General features: G+C 48.6%; 2 protein-coding genes across 2 annotated transcripts in view; one reads left to right on the top strand and one right to left on the bottom strand.

The window, feature by feature from the left end:
* LOC310826186 (tigger transposable element-derived protein 1-like) overlaps window positions 1-12,032 on the top strand; it is a 1,677,490-nt gene that overhangs the window by 581,406 nt on the left and 1,084,052 nt on the right. The window lies entirely within an intron of this gene.
* TMEM121B (transmembrane protein 121B) lies at window positions 2-6,081 on the bottom strand. Its single transcript, XM_083700578.1, has one exon. It carries the CDS (start codon window positions 5,695-5,697, stop codon window positions 4,150-4,152), a length of 1,548 nt encoding a protein of 515 aa, XP_083556704.1. The 5' UTR covers window positions 5,698-6,081; the 3' UTR covers window positions 2-4,149.

Raw genomic sequence — 12,032 nt, 5'->3', positions numbered from 1 at the left:
ATCAGTTCCTAGGTTTTATTTTAAAAACAAATTGTTTTATTTTTTTTTAAAAAGCTCTAAATTTGTGGGGATGCTCAGTTTCCTTGCCTTGTTTTCTGCCTGTCTCTTTTAATTTCCTTCTCCTTGGGACACTGTCTTCATACGTTAGGGGCTTGCCCTAAAAAAATAAATATCACAGCTTCTTTAAATAGAGGGATTCTGAGCCAGAACTTGCATACTTCTTCCTTAAACTCGTATGTAGTGTGGTTTGTAACCATTCCACTTCCATTTGTGTGCAGAGGCCTGTTCTCCCATGTTTATAATTCCTTATCCAGATTGTGATGAAAGTACTGAAATTGAGTTAGGACTGATGTACAGTAAATGCAACATAATCACAACTGAATTGGTTTTGATTTAATGGCATACAAGAGCTGTCAGACCTTGTTGTTGCTCCAAACCACCAAGATTCCTTATTTTTACCAATATTTGTGCCACACAAATCTGTTCCGTTACTGAACTGTTTTTACAAATATTAGGTGCTCTTGCCCACCTACTTTATGGCAACCACAATATACTTAAATGTGCAATTTTAAATTTCAGTGTTATTTAAATGCAAATAACAGCTGTAATTGCTTATAGCATTTGATTACTGCACAGCAGCCTGTTTTGTAGCAGATTCTCTCTGGGAGGAAGTGAAGTATTTGTATGCACACCTGTTCTTTCTGTCAGGAAACTAGCATCCCCACTAAAAGTCTCTTAGAGCTCAGAGGGAAAGTCCACCGTACTTAAGTTTTACAATCACAGTCACAGCACCAAGATTGTCCAGACAAATAGAAAGGAGTTACCGAAGGGAAGGCCTCTGGCCAGAATTCCACACAAAGTCTTTCAGAAGATCTGCTTTGGAGACCAGACAGGATAAAATCACTGGTGAAAAAGTTAAACCTTAGTTCTCGTTCCTGCAACAGCAATGGGTTAGCTTGAGGTCAGTAAGCAGGTATCTCAAAGCAACTCCAGGGCTGAAGCTCGGGTAGAACATCTATGTATGCAGAAAGTCCCACGTTCAGTTCCTGGTGTATGCAGGTAGGGCTGTGAGAGACCTCTGCCTGAATCATGAAGAGCCACTGCCAGTCAGTGTAACTTTATGACTCTGTATAAGGCAGCTTCCTATGGAGTTAACCACCCAATGAAAATCCCAATTCTATAAGCAACCATAGAGAGAAAAGGCTGGGTATATAAATGTAGTATTATAAGAGTGCATGAGAACCAGGTTATTTATCACCACCTCTGGCTTTTGTATCATTTCTCCATAGCACAATAACTTGACTGTCTATATGAGTGGTTACTGAGTGGAGAAAAACATCTCCCAATCACACACCACAGGTTTTATATAGTGGTTGTTAGCATTCTGTTCTCTTTCCTACCTAGGCAGCTTGGGGATTTTAAGACCAAAGGCAGCTGACGTCCACCAGGACAGGTTATTTCAAATTATATGTCCTTTCCCCCTCCCCACACAAAAAAATTCTGGGCCCACATACAAAGAAGAAGCATAGGCATGTAAGGAAAGGATTGGGGATCTTTCCAAGATAGCCAGGCAACAAGACCATTTATAATGTGACCCCTTTCTGCCTGTTTCCATTCCGTGTCAACGAGTTTATACTATTTAGCGCATAACAAGCAGCACCAATAAATATCTAGAAATAAGAGGATGGCATAGTTCCCTCCTTTTCACTTTATTTAAGTCCCTACTTAATTAAGCAAGTGAAAGCTGTCCTCAAAACAGAGCACCAATTATTAAAATCGTGCAGGTCTATTCTCAAGAGCTAGAAAACGAGAGCCCCCATAAGCAGAGGCTGTTGATAAGACCCTGTTATCACCGGTGTGTAAAATGTCTCAATGAAGAAGAGAGTTTGGCCCCATGGAGGAGGGGGAATCGGACATAACTCCCTTATGTGCAAGGTCGGCACATGATGCAATGAGGTTCAAGCACAGAGGTAGAAATTTTCAGCAAGGAGAAAGATGGCTCCTTTCGTCTTAAAAGATTGCAGGTACCACCCTAATCCCAGAAACCCCCAAGGCAGAAATTAGTTTATCCCCAGAGTGAGGGAGTGGTGATGAACTTTTGTACAATGTACAAGAAGGTTAAAATTACTTCCTTTTCCTTGAGGGCAGGAATAGTCATGTATTCCAAGGCCTAACATGTGGAAGACTTGTCTATGCCAGTCTTCCTAAATGAAAGCCATTGGGAACTCAAGTACCACACAAGCCAAATTGCATTGTCCCACAGCAGAGGAGTGCTATGGGCAAAATGAAACAAATAACAGGTGGTCATGCTCAAAATACGATTTGCCCCACAAAGGCGCAGGTGTGGCTGAATGCACTGAGACGCCATATTTTAAAAGGAACCTGCAGATGAAACAGGCGCCCTTTCCTGAGAAAGGCAGCTCCTGCTGATTTATTTGTCCTTAAAATGGTTTTCATCTTTTGTTGAGTAAAATGGTGCCCTAGAGCAGCTAGCATGCCTATAGCACCCTGAGCAACTGTGCTAAAGAGAGGCACAGATTTTTGAATGGCCAAAGTTGTTCTGGGCTGTACCACCTCAGCCTGCAAGTGGGAGTGCACATTACTAAATGTTCTACCACACACACACACACACACACACACACACACATATATACATATGTATTTGCCATATACATAAATTGGATGTGTCAAGAAGGTAGGCCAGAACCCTTGATGCTGACCTCTAGCTTGCCACATGGAAGGAAATTTTGAATGAGTAAGCATCTGATCATGTGAGTTCCCACCTGCAGTTTGAAGTGGTAGAGCCTGTGAGCAGAGCCTAACTTAGCACCAGCAATAGCGCTCCTCTCTCTTTGTTCAGCATTGGCATTATGGCTGGGTGGCTCTCCACTGCATGGAGGAGGAGCCCAACATAGGATATGAAGAACCTGGACAGCTTACAGTAATATGTTTTTCCAGGCATTCCAAGTGGGTGCTGCCCTCTCTCTACTCTCCTATAGGCAGTGGTGGTAGGAGGCACCTCAGAAAAGAGAAAAAACCCACAGGTCAGAGAGCAAAAATCCAAAAACTTGATCATGACTGAGAAACTGAACCCGACGTGAAATATATAACCTGGAATGTGCAGTTAGGCAGTTAAACAACAAGCCTCTTCCATCTTGATTTCTATAAACAGAAGCAAAAGAGGTGAGGGGTCTGTAGCCACAGCACATTAAGTTGCCATTAGAAGGAACCTACAGAATAAATAGGAATGATTTGGGGGTTATGGGGATGGGGTGGAAGAAAAGGATTTGGAATAGTTTGTAAGAACTTGGGTGAAATGATTAAAAAATGATGCTGCCATCATTTTGGCCCAATAGGTGGTTTGACTAGTGCTGCAGCATTCATTATGTTGTGTATTTAGGTGTGTCTAGCTGCTCTGTAATGACAGAATATCTAACAATATTAAAAGTTTTCATGATTGAAGCAGTACACGAAGGGAAGTGATTTAAGGCAAGAGCAGCTCACATATTGCCACAGAAGACAGCCTGACTAATTAAGATGGGAAAATTAGGCTGCTTCACATTACCATTGAGGTGTAGCTACTGCCAAGACTCCAAACTATATGGGCACCACCTCACCACACAGCCACTAGGGTGATGCAGTGGACCACATATTTTAGACAATGTTGAACCATGCCAGGGCAATACTTTCATGGGTGCAGCTGGTTTAAACCAATGGTCACTGCTTCACTCAAAAAATTAGCATTACTGTATCCACTGAGTTCCCAGGAGAGACCATATCATTGGCTAATTAAATGGACCTTAATCTGGTTGAGATTGGCAGAGATAAAAGTGGACAAGGGGAACTAAAACAAGCACAGGTCAAAATCCCTAGGTTTGCCATGGACAATGAACTTTCCAGGGAAGGGTCAGACTAGGTAGGTTATTCAGGGCAACTGCTCAGAAAGTTACAGTGCCCTGAGATAGGGAGCTGGGTCAGATGCACAAATGCTGTCTCCTAAGGGGCCTGGGTTTGGGAGACTGGGGCAATCTGAAAATCGGAGACATGTAAAAGGGAAAGTAACTACAGCAGGTGGGTACATAAGCTGAACTGGCATGGAATACAAGGTGGGGCAACTGCAGAGGGGCACTGGCACGGGCGTGGACCCCCTCAGCTCTGCGCGGTGACGGCCAATGTGTTGACGTAGCCATGGGGCCCCATGTCGTTCTCGGAGATGCAGTGGCTGAGCTGGCCGGCCCCGACCCCGGCGGAGGGGGCTGGCGCGTTCTTGCCGTTGCCGGCCAGCCCGCCGGCGGAGTGCAGGAAGCAGCAGGTCTCCAGGGCCTCCAGGCCCCGGCAGGCCAGGAAGAAGAGGTTCTTGAGCATGAAGATGGAGAGGGGCTGCTGGTAGCGCACCAGCAGGAGGCAGCGCAGCGCCAGGAGGGGCGCGTCCAGGAGCCCGGCGGGCAGCAGCCAGTGCAAGGCCAGGCGGGCGGCGCCGGGGGCCCGCGGGGCGCTCAGCTCGTACAGCCACAGCACCGGCGAGGCCAGGCACAGGAAGTAGACGGCGATGAGCACGTAGCGGAGCGGCGGCGGCAGCGGCAAGGCCGGCCGGCCGGGCTGCAGGAGCAGCAGCTCCAGGAGAGTGAAGCTGTCCAGCAGGTCCAAGCACGTGGCCAGGAAAGCGGCGGCGGCGCGGTGCTGCGGCGGCGGCTGGGGCGGCAGGAGGAGCTGGCCGGAGCCGGAGCCGCCCTCGGCGCCGATGGCCCGCAGGAGGCAATACAGGAGCGGGGCCGAGAGCGCCAGCGTGATCCGGAAGCCCGTGGCGCCCAGCGGCAGGCGCAGCTCCACCAGCTCCAGGATGGACGTGCCCAGGATGAGCGCCGCCTTGGGCGTGAAGGCGATGGCGTAGATCAGCCAGGCCAAGTGGGCGTAGGCGAAGTCCCCGCCCCGCGGAGCGCCCCCTGCCTTCCCGCCCGACGCAGCGCAGGCGACTCGGCCGCCGTGGGGCGGGTGGCCCAGCAGCGGGTGCAAGGGCGGCGGCGGCGGGTGTCCCCCTCCGACGCCGGACGGGCGCTCCCGGCGACGAGCGCGGCTGTTGCGGCAGAAGAAGATGCTCCAGCCGGCGGCCAGCACCAGGTCGGTGGCGATCCAGCTGCACCAGTACAAGTCGGTGACGGCGATCAGGTAGAGGTCCAGCAGCGCGCCCTGGCCCAGCAGCAGCACCAGGGACAGCGCCTTGTAGCCCCAGCGAGACCCGCCCGAGCCCCCCGCCCACAGCAGCCCCGCGGCCGCGCTCGCTGCCACCGCCGCCCCGGGCCCGGCGGCCGGAGCCCCGTACAGCTCGGCGGCTGTCATGCTGCAGCCCGACGTGGAGGTGCTGCTGGACCCCGGGGAGGCGCAGGCGGCGGGCGGGGCGGGCGGCGAGGCGGGCTCCTGAACCGGCACGAGGGGCTTGGCTTCCTCCTCCTCGCCCTCTTCCTCCTCTTCCTCACTGCTGCGGCCGCCGCTGCTGCTGCTGCGAGTGCGGGTGGAGGCCGAGCTGGACACGGAGCCTCGCCTGCCCCTCCGGGTGCCGCCGCTCGAGCTGCTGGTGCTGCTGATGCCGCCGCCCAGGAAAAGGGGCTGCAGGTCCGCGGCGGGGGGAGGCGGCGGGGGAGCCTGGAAGGAGCCCGAGGAGGAGGAGACCGAGCGCTGGTTGGAGACGACTCGGTGCATGGTCGTCCTCCCCGCCCCCCACCCGCGTCCCACTGAGATGGGCGGGCGGGCCACAGCCCTCCCGGCCGGGCACCCGGCGAGTAACCCGCCTGGCACGATCCAGCCCCGGGGAGCGCCGAGCGATGGGGATGGTGGGGATGGTAGTGATGGGCGAAAGGGAGGAGGAGGAGGGCGGTGGGCAGGCTCTGAGCGAAAGCCGAGACCCGGCCTGGATCTTCCCTTTCCCCGTCGTCGGAATCAGTAGAAACCCGGAGCGGATCCTGCCGTGGACGAAAGAGAGAGAAGCGGGGAATCCGGGAGTGGATCCAGTCGCAGAGACGGACGCTTGATGGAAGAAAGGAGAGAACCCCTAAAGCAGATGCTGCGCGGAGAAAGGCAGGTGAAGGAGGGGCGGGTTTGGGGATGCGGACAAAGACAGAGATGCAAGGCGAGAGGCTGCCAAAAGAAAGAGCCAGCGCGCGCGCCTCCTGGCTGATGCTCTTCTCCAGAAGCGCCTGCCAAGGCAGCGGAGGGACGGGGGCGCGGATACCTGGGAGCGGCAGCTGCTTTTGTTGCCCACCCCCTCGCAGCGAGCTTCATGGCAACTGGGTGGGCGGCCTGATGCAGCAGCAAATGAGTCACTTGCCTCAGGAAGGGGGAAGCTGTCGCCTAGGGGGGAAAGCTCGTGCCACAATGCGCCTCGGAGGCTGCAAAGGGAGGATGGCTCGGGAACTGGTTTCCTTAACTTCCTACTTAAGCACCAGGCATAAATGATGGAAAGAGCAGGGTGGACATTGAATGTTTACAGATGAAGCGGGCTTTTATAATTGGAAAAGTAGCATTCCCTTTGCTTGGTATTATTTTTATACTAATGAACATGCTTTCCCCCCCTATCCTATTATGGCTCAGAGCAGCTTACAAAGATTCCAAGAGTTAGTTTGCAAAGAACAAAACCTCAATAAACAATACATCTGGAAGGCAACACTAAAAAAAAAAAAAGCTGCTAAAAATGGCATTAGACGGTACTAAAAATATGTTGACTTTTGAAGATCACTAAACATGAGCCCTGACAGACCTCAGAAGGCCATTTCAAGGATGGGGCAGGAGTGGTGGTATCAAGGTTAATAATTCAATCCAGAAAAATAGGGTGTCATTTGTATGTATATTACGTTTATATCCCACCTTAAGTTCTATCATGGACCTGTGTGGGACGGTGTCTCCTGTCCAAGCACTGACCACATCAGGAGTGGCTTTAGCATATTTCGTGGTCATACACTTTCCAACCTGGCATGAGTACTTTTTTGCAGCGTAAAACACTTTTAGCCTTACTCTGCAACACATACACAAGGCAGGCCAGCATCTATGCATAAGACATAATACCAGCAACTTCACAAATCCAAGACAATCTCCAGTTAAAAGGAAGCCTACTTTTTCTATATTGAGTTTTAAATCTGGGGCAGGTGGGGAATTCAAAGCTGTGACATCACACCTGCAGGCTGAGGTTGGCTCCAACTGACTTAGTAGCTTGGCTCTATGAATACTGCTGCAACAGTCTTCAGGTTAGGACAGTGCAAAAGGAGCCCAACAGGAATAAAAAGAAATGATTTTTTAAAGGGACAATCTGCTAAGCTTCAGAAAAGCAGGAAAAGGCTGCATGGGGGGGGGGGGGGAACCATGATATCAATGTTAGATTTGTTGTTATGTACACTTTTATGCTTGGCCGCAATATATTGTCCTCTTAAATAAATATTTGCCTCTTTTTTATCCGTTTGGTGTCCTTGGTGCAATTCCTTCACGAGGCATAACATCCTTAAGTCCTTAGGTATCCATCAGAAACTTCAGAACAGACACTTTGCCAACAGGAGGAGCTGAAGCAGAGGTAGTGACAGCTCAGTAGGAGATGCTTTCAGCTTGTCAAATGGAGCCATGGAGGAGGAAACCAAGTGAGCCTCTGCCGCTTTCATGGTAAATAGGAAACCCTGTACTTTTATAGCATTAACATAGAAATGAGTTTTTAATCCTCTCTTTGTAGAAGCTCCGCTATTATCTATTTGTCTGGAATTTCCTATGGCTTTAATTTACCCATTTCCTTGATTCTAGTTTATACGTGTTAAGTCTAAATACCTAGCATTCATGGGACATAGGAAGGTTTCTTATACTAGTTGGACTAGAGATATGAAGGCCCAACAAAAAAAACTGCAACAATCCTGTCTTTCTCCATTTCCCCCAAGCCTTTTTCTGAGCCTTCACATCTTAGATTATCCATCTAGATCAATCTGCCTGCTCTATCAATGGCTCTCAGGCTTCAGGCAGGGACATCCCAAGCCCTACCTGCTGATGCCATGGATTGAACCTAGTACCTTCTGCTTGCAAAGCATGAGCCACAGCCTTTCCTATATTTCAAAATCTCAGACCACAGCTGAAATGACATGCACTTAACTTGGGATTAAGGCCCACTAAATTTTGTGGGACCCAATTCTGTGTTCATCACGATTGGTACTTCAAATACTTCAGGGCTGAGCCCCCGTCAATAGAAACAAAACAGGTTCTAGGCCTCTGTCCAGCACTGTCAGGATTGCATGCTTAGCCAGCACACATGAATCAAATTACAGTACAAGCAACTCCCAGTTTACACACATACAAGTCACCCGTGACTGTGCATACACACTGCACTCCTGCTACGAACCTGGAGGTAGCAATTAAAGGGGGGCAAAGGCCCCCCAAAGAGTGTGAAAACAGCAAAAATGGTGCAAAAACAGTAGTCCCACAAGCCTTTTCAAGTGCAATCCCTGGAGGGTTTGCATGGAGCTTTGAGGTCTGTGAAGAGCTGGAGTTTGAGAAAGGAGGTTTGGAGGGAGTCTGGTAAGTGCTGCTGGTTTTAAAAAGGGGTTTCCAAGGGTTTCCTGAGGTTTAGAGGATGTTTTCAGGCTTTCTCAATATACACAATTTCATTTACGCACACGGTGACTTGGAACATGTAAATGGGGAGTTGCCTGTAAATCACAAGGCTTCCCTTACCATTTGGCAAAGCCCACAGATATTATTGTACTAACATCCATCAGCCCATCAAAGACAAATCTGGTGTATGGTGATGGTGGTAACAGAGAATAAAATTCATAATGAAGTCAAGATGATGGTAGTTTTAAAAGGGATTTTAAATCAATTGGACTTAAAATGCATGCATTTAAATGCTACTTGAAGAAACAAGGGGCAAAGGACTGTTTTGCCCCTGAAATCAGTAAGAAAGGTCTGTCCCTTACAGCACAGATTGCAAGAAGGAAGAAATAAAGAAGCCTGGAGAGCGTCTGAGGGTGGAAGGATGCTCAAAATAAAGCACAGGAGTGAAGAGCCTTAATTATGTCTTGCAGGGGCTGTCATGAGTCGACAGCTGCAGCAGGGAAAGACAGGAGGAGGATAAGTCGGTTTTATGCTGTGGCTTTTTTTATTTTAAAAAAGTGCAAATTGCTCCTTGAATGGGGGAGGATGGCTGACTTATACTTGAGGTGCTAAGCAGCTTAGCAAACTCAAATTAACATGCCAAGATGCTGAAAATGAGGGATCAAGTTAATTCAGCTGATTCTCTCTCACCTCAATTACTGTAAGACAGTTCTCTCTGATCTTTCATTTGCCCATCTCCAACCTCTTATTCCTACTTTGCATCCCATGGCTCATTGGTTAATCTGCATCTCATTTCAGAACGCTCACATCCCTTCCAGCTTCTCTTCACTGGCTCCCTTCCTTTACCATGTGAACATAGGAAGCTACATGAGCAATGTTTTCCATGTGGGGAGCAATGTATCCTTACCTAATTAGCCCCAAAGAACAGGTCAGCTATTAGAGATCCGTGACCTGCACACCAGGTGTACTGAACTAGGTAGACCTGCCCTCTGAGAAACTCAAAAGATCTCCTTTCCTGCTGCTTTGCCCGTGAATAATCCTGCTCTCTTTTCACCCCACATCTGAAACCTTCAATTCATCCCCTAGTTCCTTTCATCCCCTCCAGCTTCTAGTTAATTGCATGGTTGCCACAATTAACTTGACACACACCACTGCGGTTCTCAAAACAATGGATAAAGTACCAAGACTAACTCTGCCTCCCACCCAGAAAATAATGGGTATTTATAACACTTTGTAGGACACTTAGCTCATGCTCCTTGGAACATAAGATGCTGCCTTATACTGCCAGGTCAATGGTGCATCTAGCTCAGGACTTGTCTACACTGACCAGCAGTGGACCTCCAAAGTTTCAGAAGGGGAGTCTTCCAACTCTACCTGGGGATGCCAGGGATTCAACCTAGGACTTTCTGCGTGCAAAGCGGATGCTCTGCTACTGAACTACAGCTCTTCCCTTGACAACTCCGGTTCTGAGCCACATTATGCAGCACAGGATATCTAGTGTGGTATACAGTAAAGGGACTACAAATCAGATGCAAATCTCTGCTCAGACATAAAGGTTACTGACTGACCTTGAGCCAGTTACCATCTCTCATCCTTGCCTACCTCACAGTGATGTTGCAAGGATAAAAGGGGGCAAACCATGGGCTGCTGAAGGAGGAAGAAGAAGAGAGGATATAATTAAGTAAAACTATGAAGATTTTTGTAAAACTCGGAGCATTTTAAAAGAAGAAAAGTATATTTGCTTGAAGGCTGCCGTAGTATAAACTTAATTAGAAGCCGGTACTTTCTAAATACAGGACACTGTGTTTCACTTTGTCTACTCCTAGATTTGTTCACACTTGTTTGCTATATATTTCATTTGGATGTCATTTTTGTATTTAATGCAAGGCATGTCTTAATTATTATTTATTTTAGCATTTGCATTTTGTTATACAAATCCATTTTTTAATAAAAAAGGTAATTTTTTATTTTAAAAAAGATACTCGGTAATTCACTGAAAAAGAAGTACAGTCAACGGAACCAACTGTTTGGCTTTCACTGCAGTTGGCAAGAAAGTACCGTATTTTTCGCTCTATAGGACACACTTTTTCCCCTTCAAAAGTGAAGGGAAAATGTGTGTGCGTCCTATGGAGTGAAGACACCATAGCCCCGCGGCCCTCTCCCGGCTGGAGAGGTAATGTCGGCTATGGCAGGAGCCTCCATAGCCGCGTGTCACCTCTCCAGCCGGGAGAGCGTGTGCGGGGCTAAAGAAGCCATAGCCCCGCAATCCTCTCCCAGCTGGAGAAGTGACGCGTGACTATGGCAGCAGCCTCTCCGCTGCGCCTTTCCGCTGCTCCCTGACCTGCTCTTTGGGGCTGGTGGTGGGCTTCCCCCCGCCAGCCCCAAAGAGCAGGTCGAAAGGAACCTGAAGCCTGGAGAGCGAGTGGGGTCGGTGCGCACTGACCCCTCTCGCTCTCCAGGCTTCCAAGGTGCCTGAACGCACCTTAAACGGCACCTTGTTTTAGAGCGGGAAAACAAGAGGGGGGAAATTCTCCCACTCTCTGGCAGTGCTTCCTGCCGCTTCGCTGAAGGGGTGCTGGGCAGAGAGCGGAAGAATTTTTCCCCTTGTTCTCCCCCCTCTAAAACAAGGTGCGTCCTATTGTCCGGTGCGTCCTATGGTGCGAAAAATACGGTATTTGAGACTGACATTTCCCCCTTAAAATGTAAACCATCCATGTGCTAAAGCCAACCAATCTCCATAAATCACAAATGGTTCCACTGGAAAGTAGTATAGCAGAAGCAGGAATTTGAGTCCAACCCTACCCCTGCAACAGATTCATCATCATAACAAAGTTATTTAAAACACAGGCAAACAATTATATTAATATAAGAAAATAAGGTTATTGCTCACACTACAAAGTAGTAGTAATCTGTCCTACAGAAAAAGGGAACTTAGAATTATGTCCAGATTCATAAGAGGAACAGGACCAACTTGCTAGTTACCCATTAACATCACCAATTACAGTGGTACAAAAATCTACGATTGCCTCTTCTGCATTTGCACATGGGACATGGGGATGTTTCCAGGATGCAGCTTACACAAAGGGTGGCCTGGAAATTCTGCATTAAAGAGGTTTGGAGACATACATAGCACAGGTTTAAAACTCTGGGGAATCTGCAGCCCTCCAGGTGTTTTGGGACTTCCATGAGCCTAGCCAGCATGGGTAGAGATGATGGATATTGATGTCAACAACAACTGGCAGGCCACAGGTTCCTCAGCCCAGCTGTACACAGAGAAGCATGCTTCTGCATAAACATCTTCTGCTGAAGCATGCACATCTCTGCAACAATATACAGGCAAGGCCACATGCATGTCTGGACCCAGGCTAATGATTTCTAAGCAACAAACAGCCCTGGGACAGGGTGCTAAAACACAAAATGAAATTAATGCAAGGGAAAGATCTGTTTGGAGAGGATCA

The sequence above is a fragment of the Podarcis gaigeae genome (genome assembly GCF_964106915.1).
Source record: "Podarcis gaigeae genome assembly, chromosome: 10".
Classification (NCBI taxonomy): Eukaryota; Metazoa; Chordata; class Lepidosauria; order Squamata; family Lacertidae; genus Podarcis; species Podarcis gaigeae.
The sequence above is the reverse complement of the archived record's forward strand: the minus strand, read 5'-3'. Positions and strand labels throughout refer to the sequence as shown.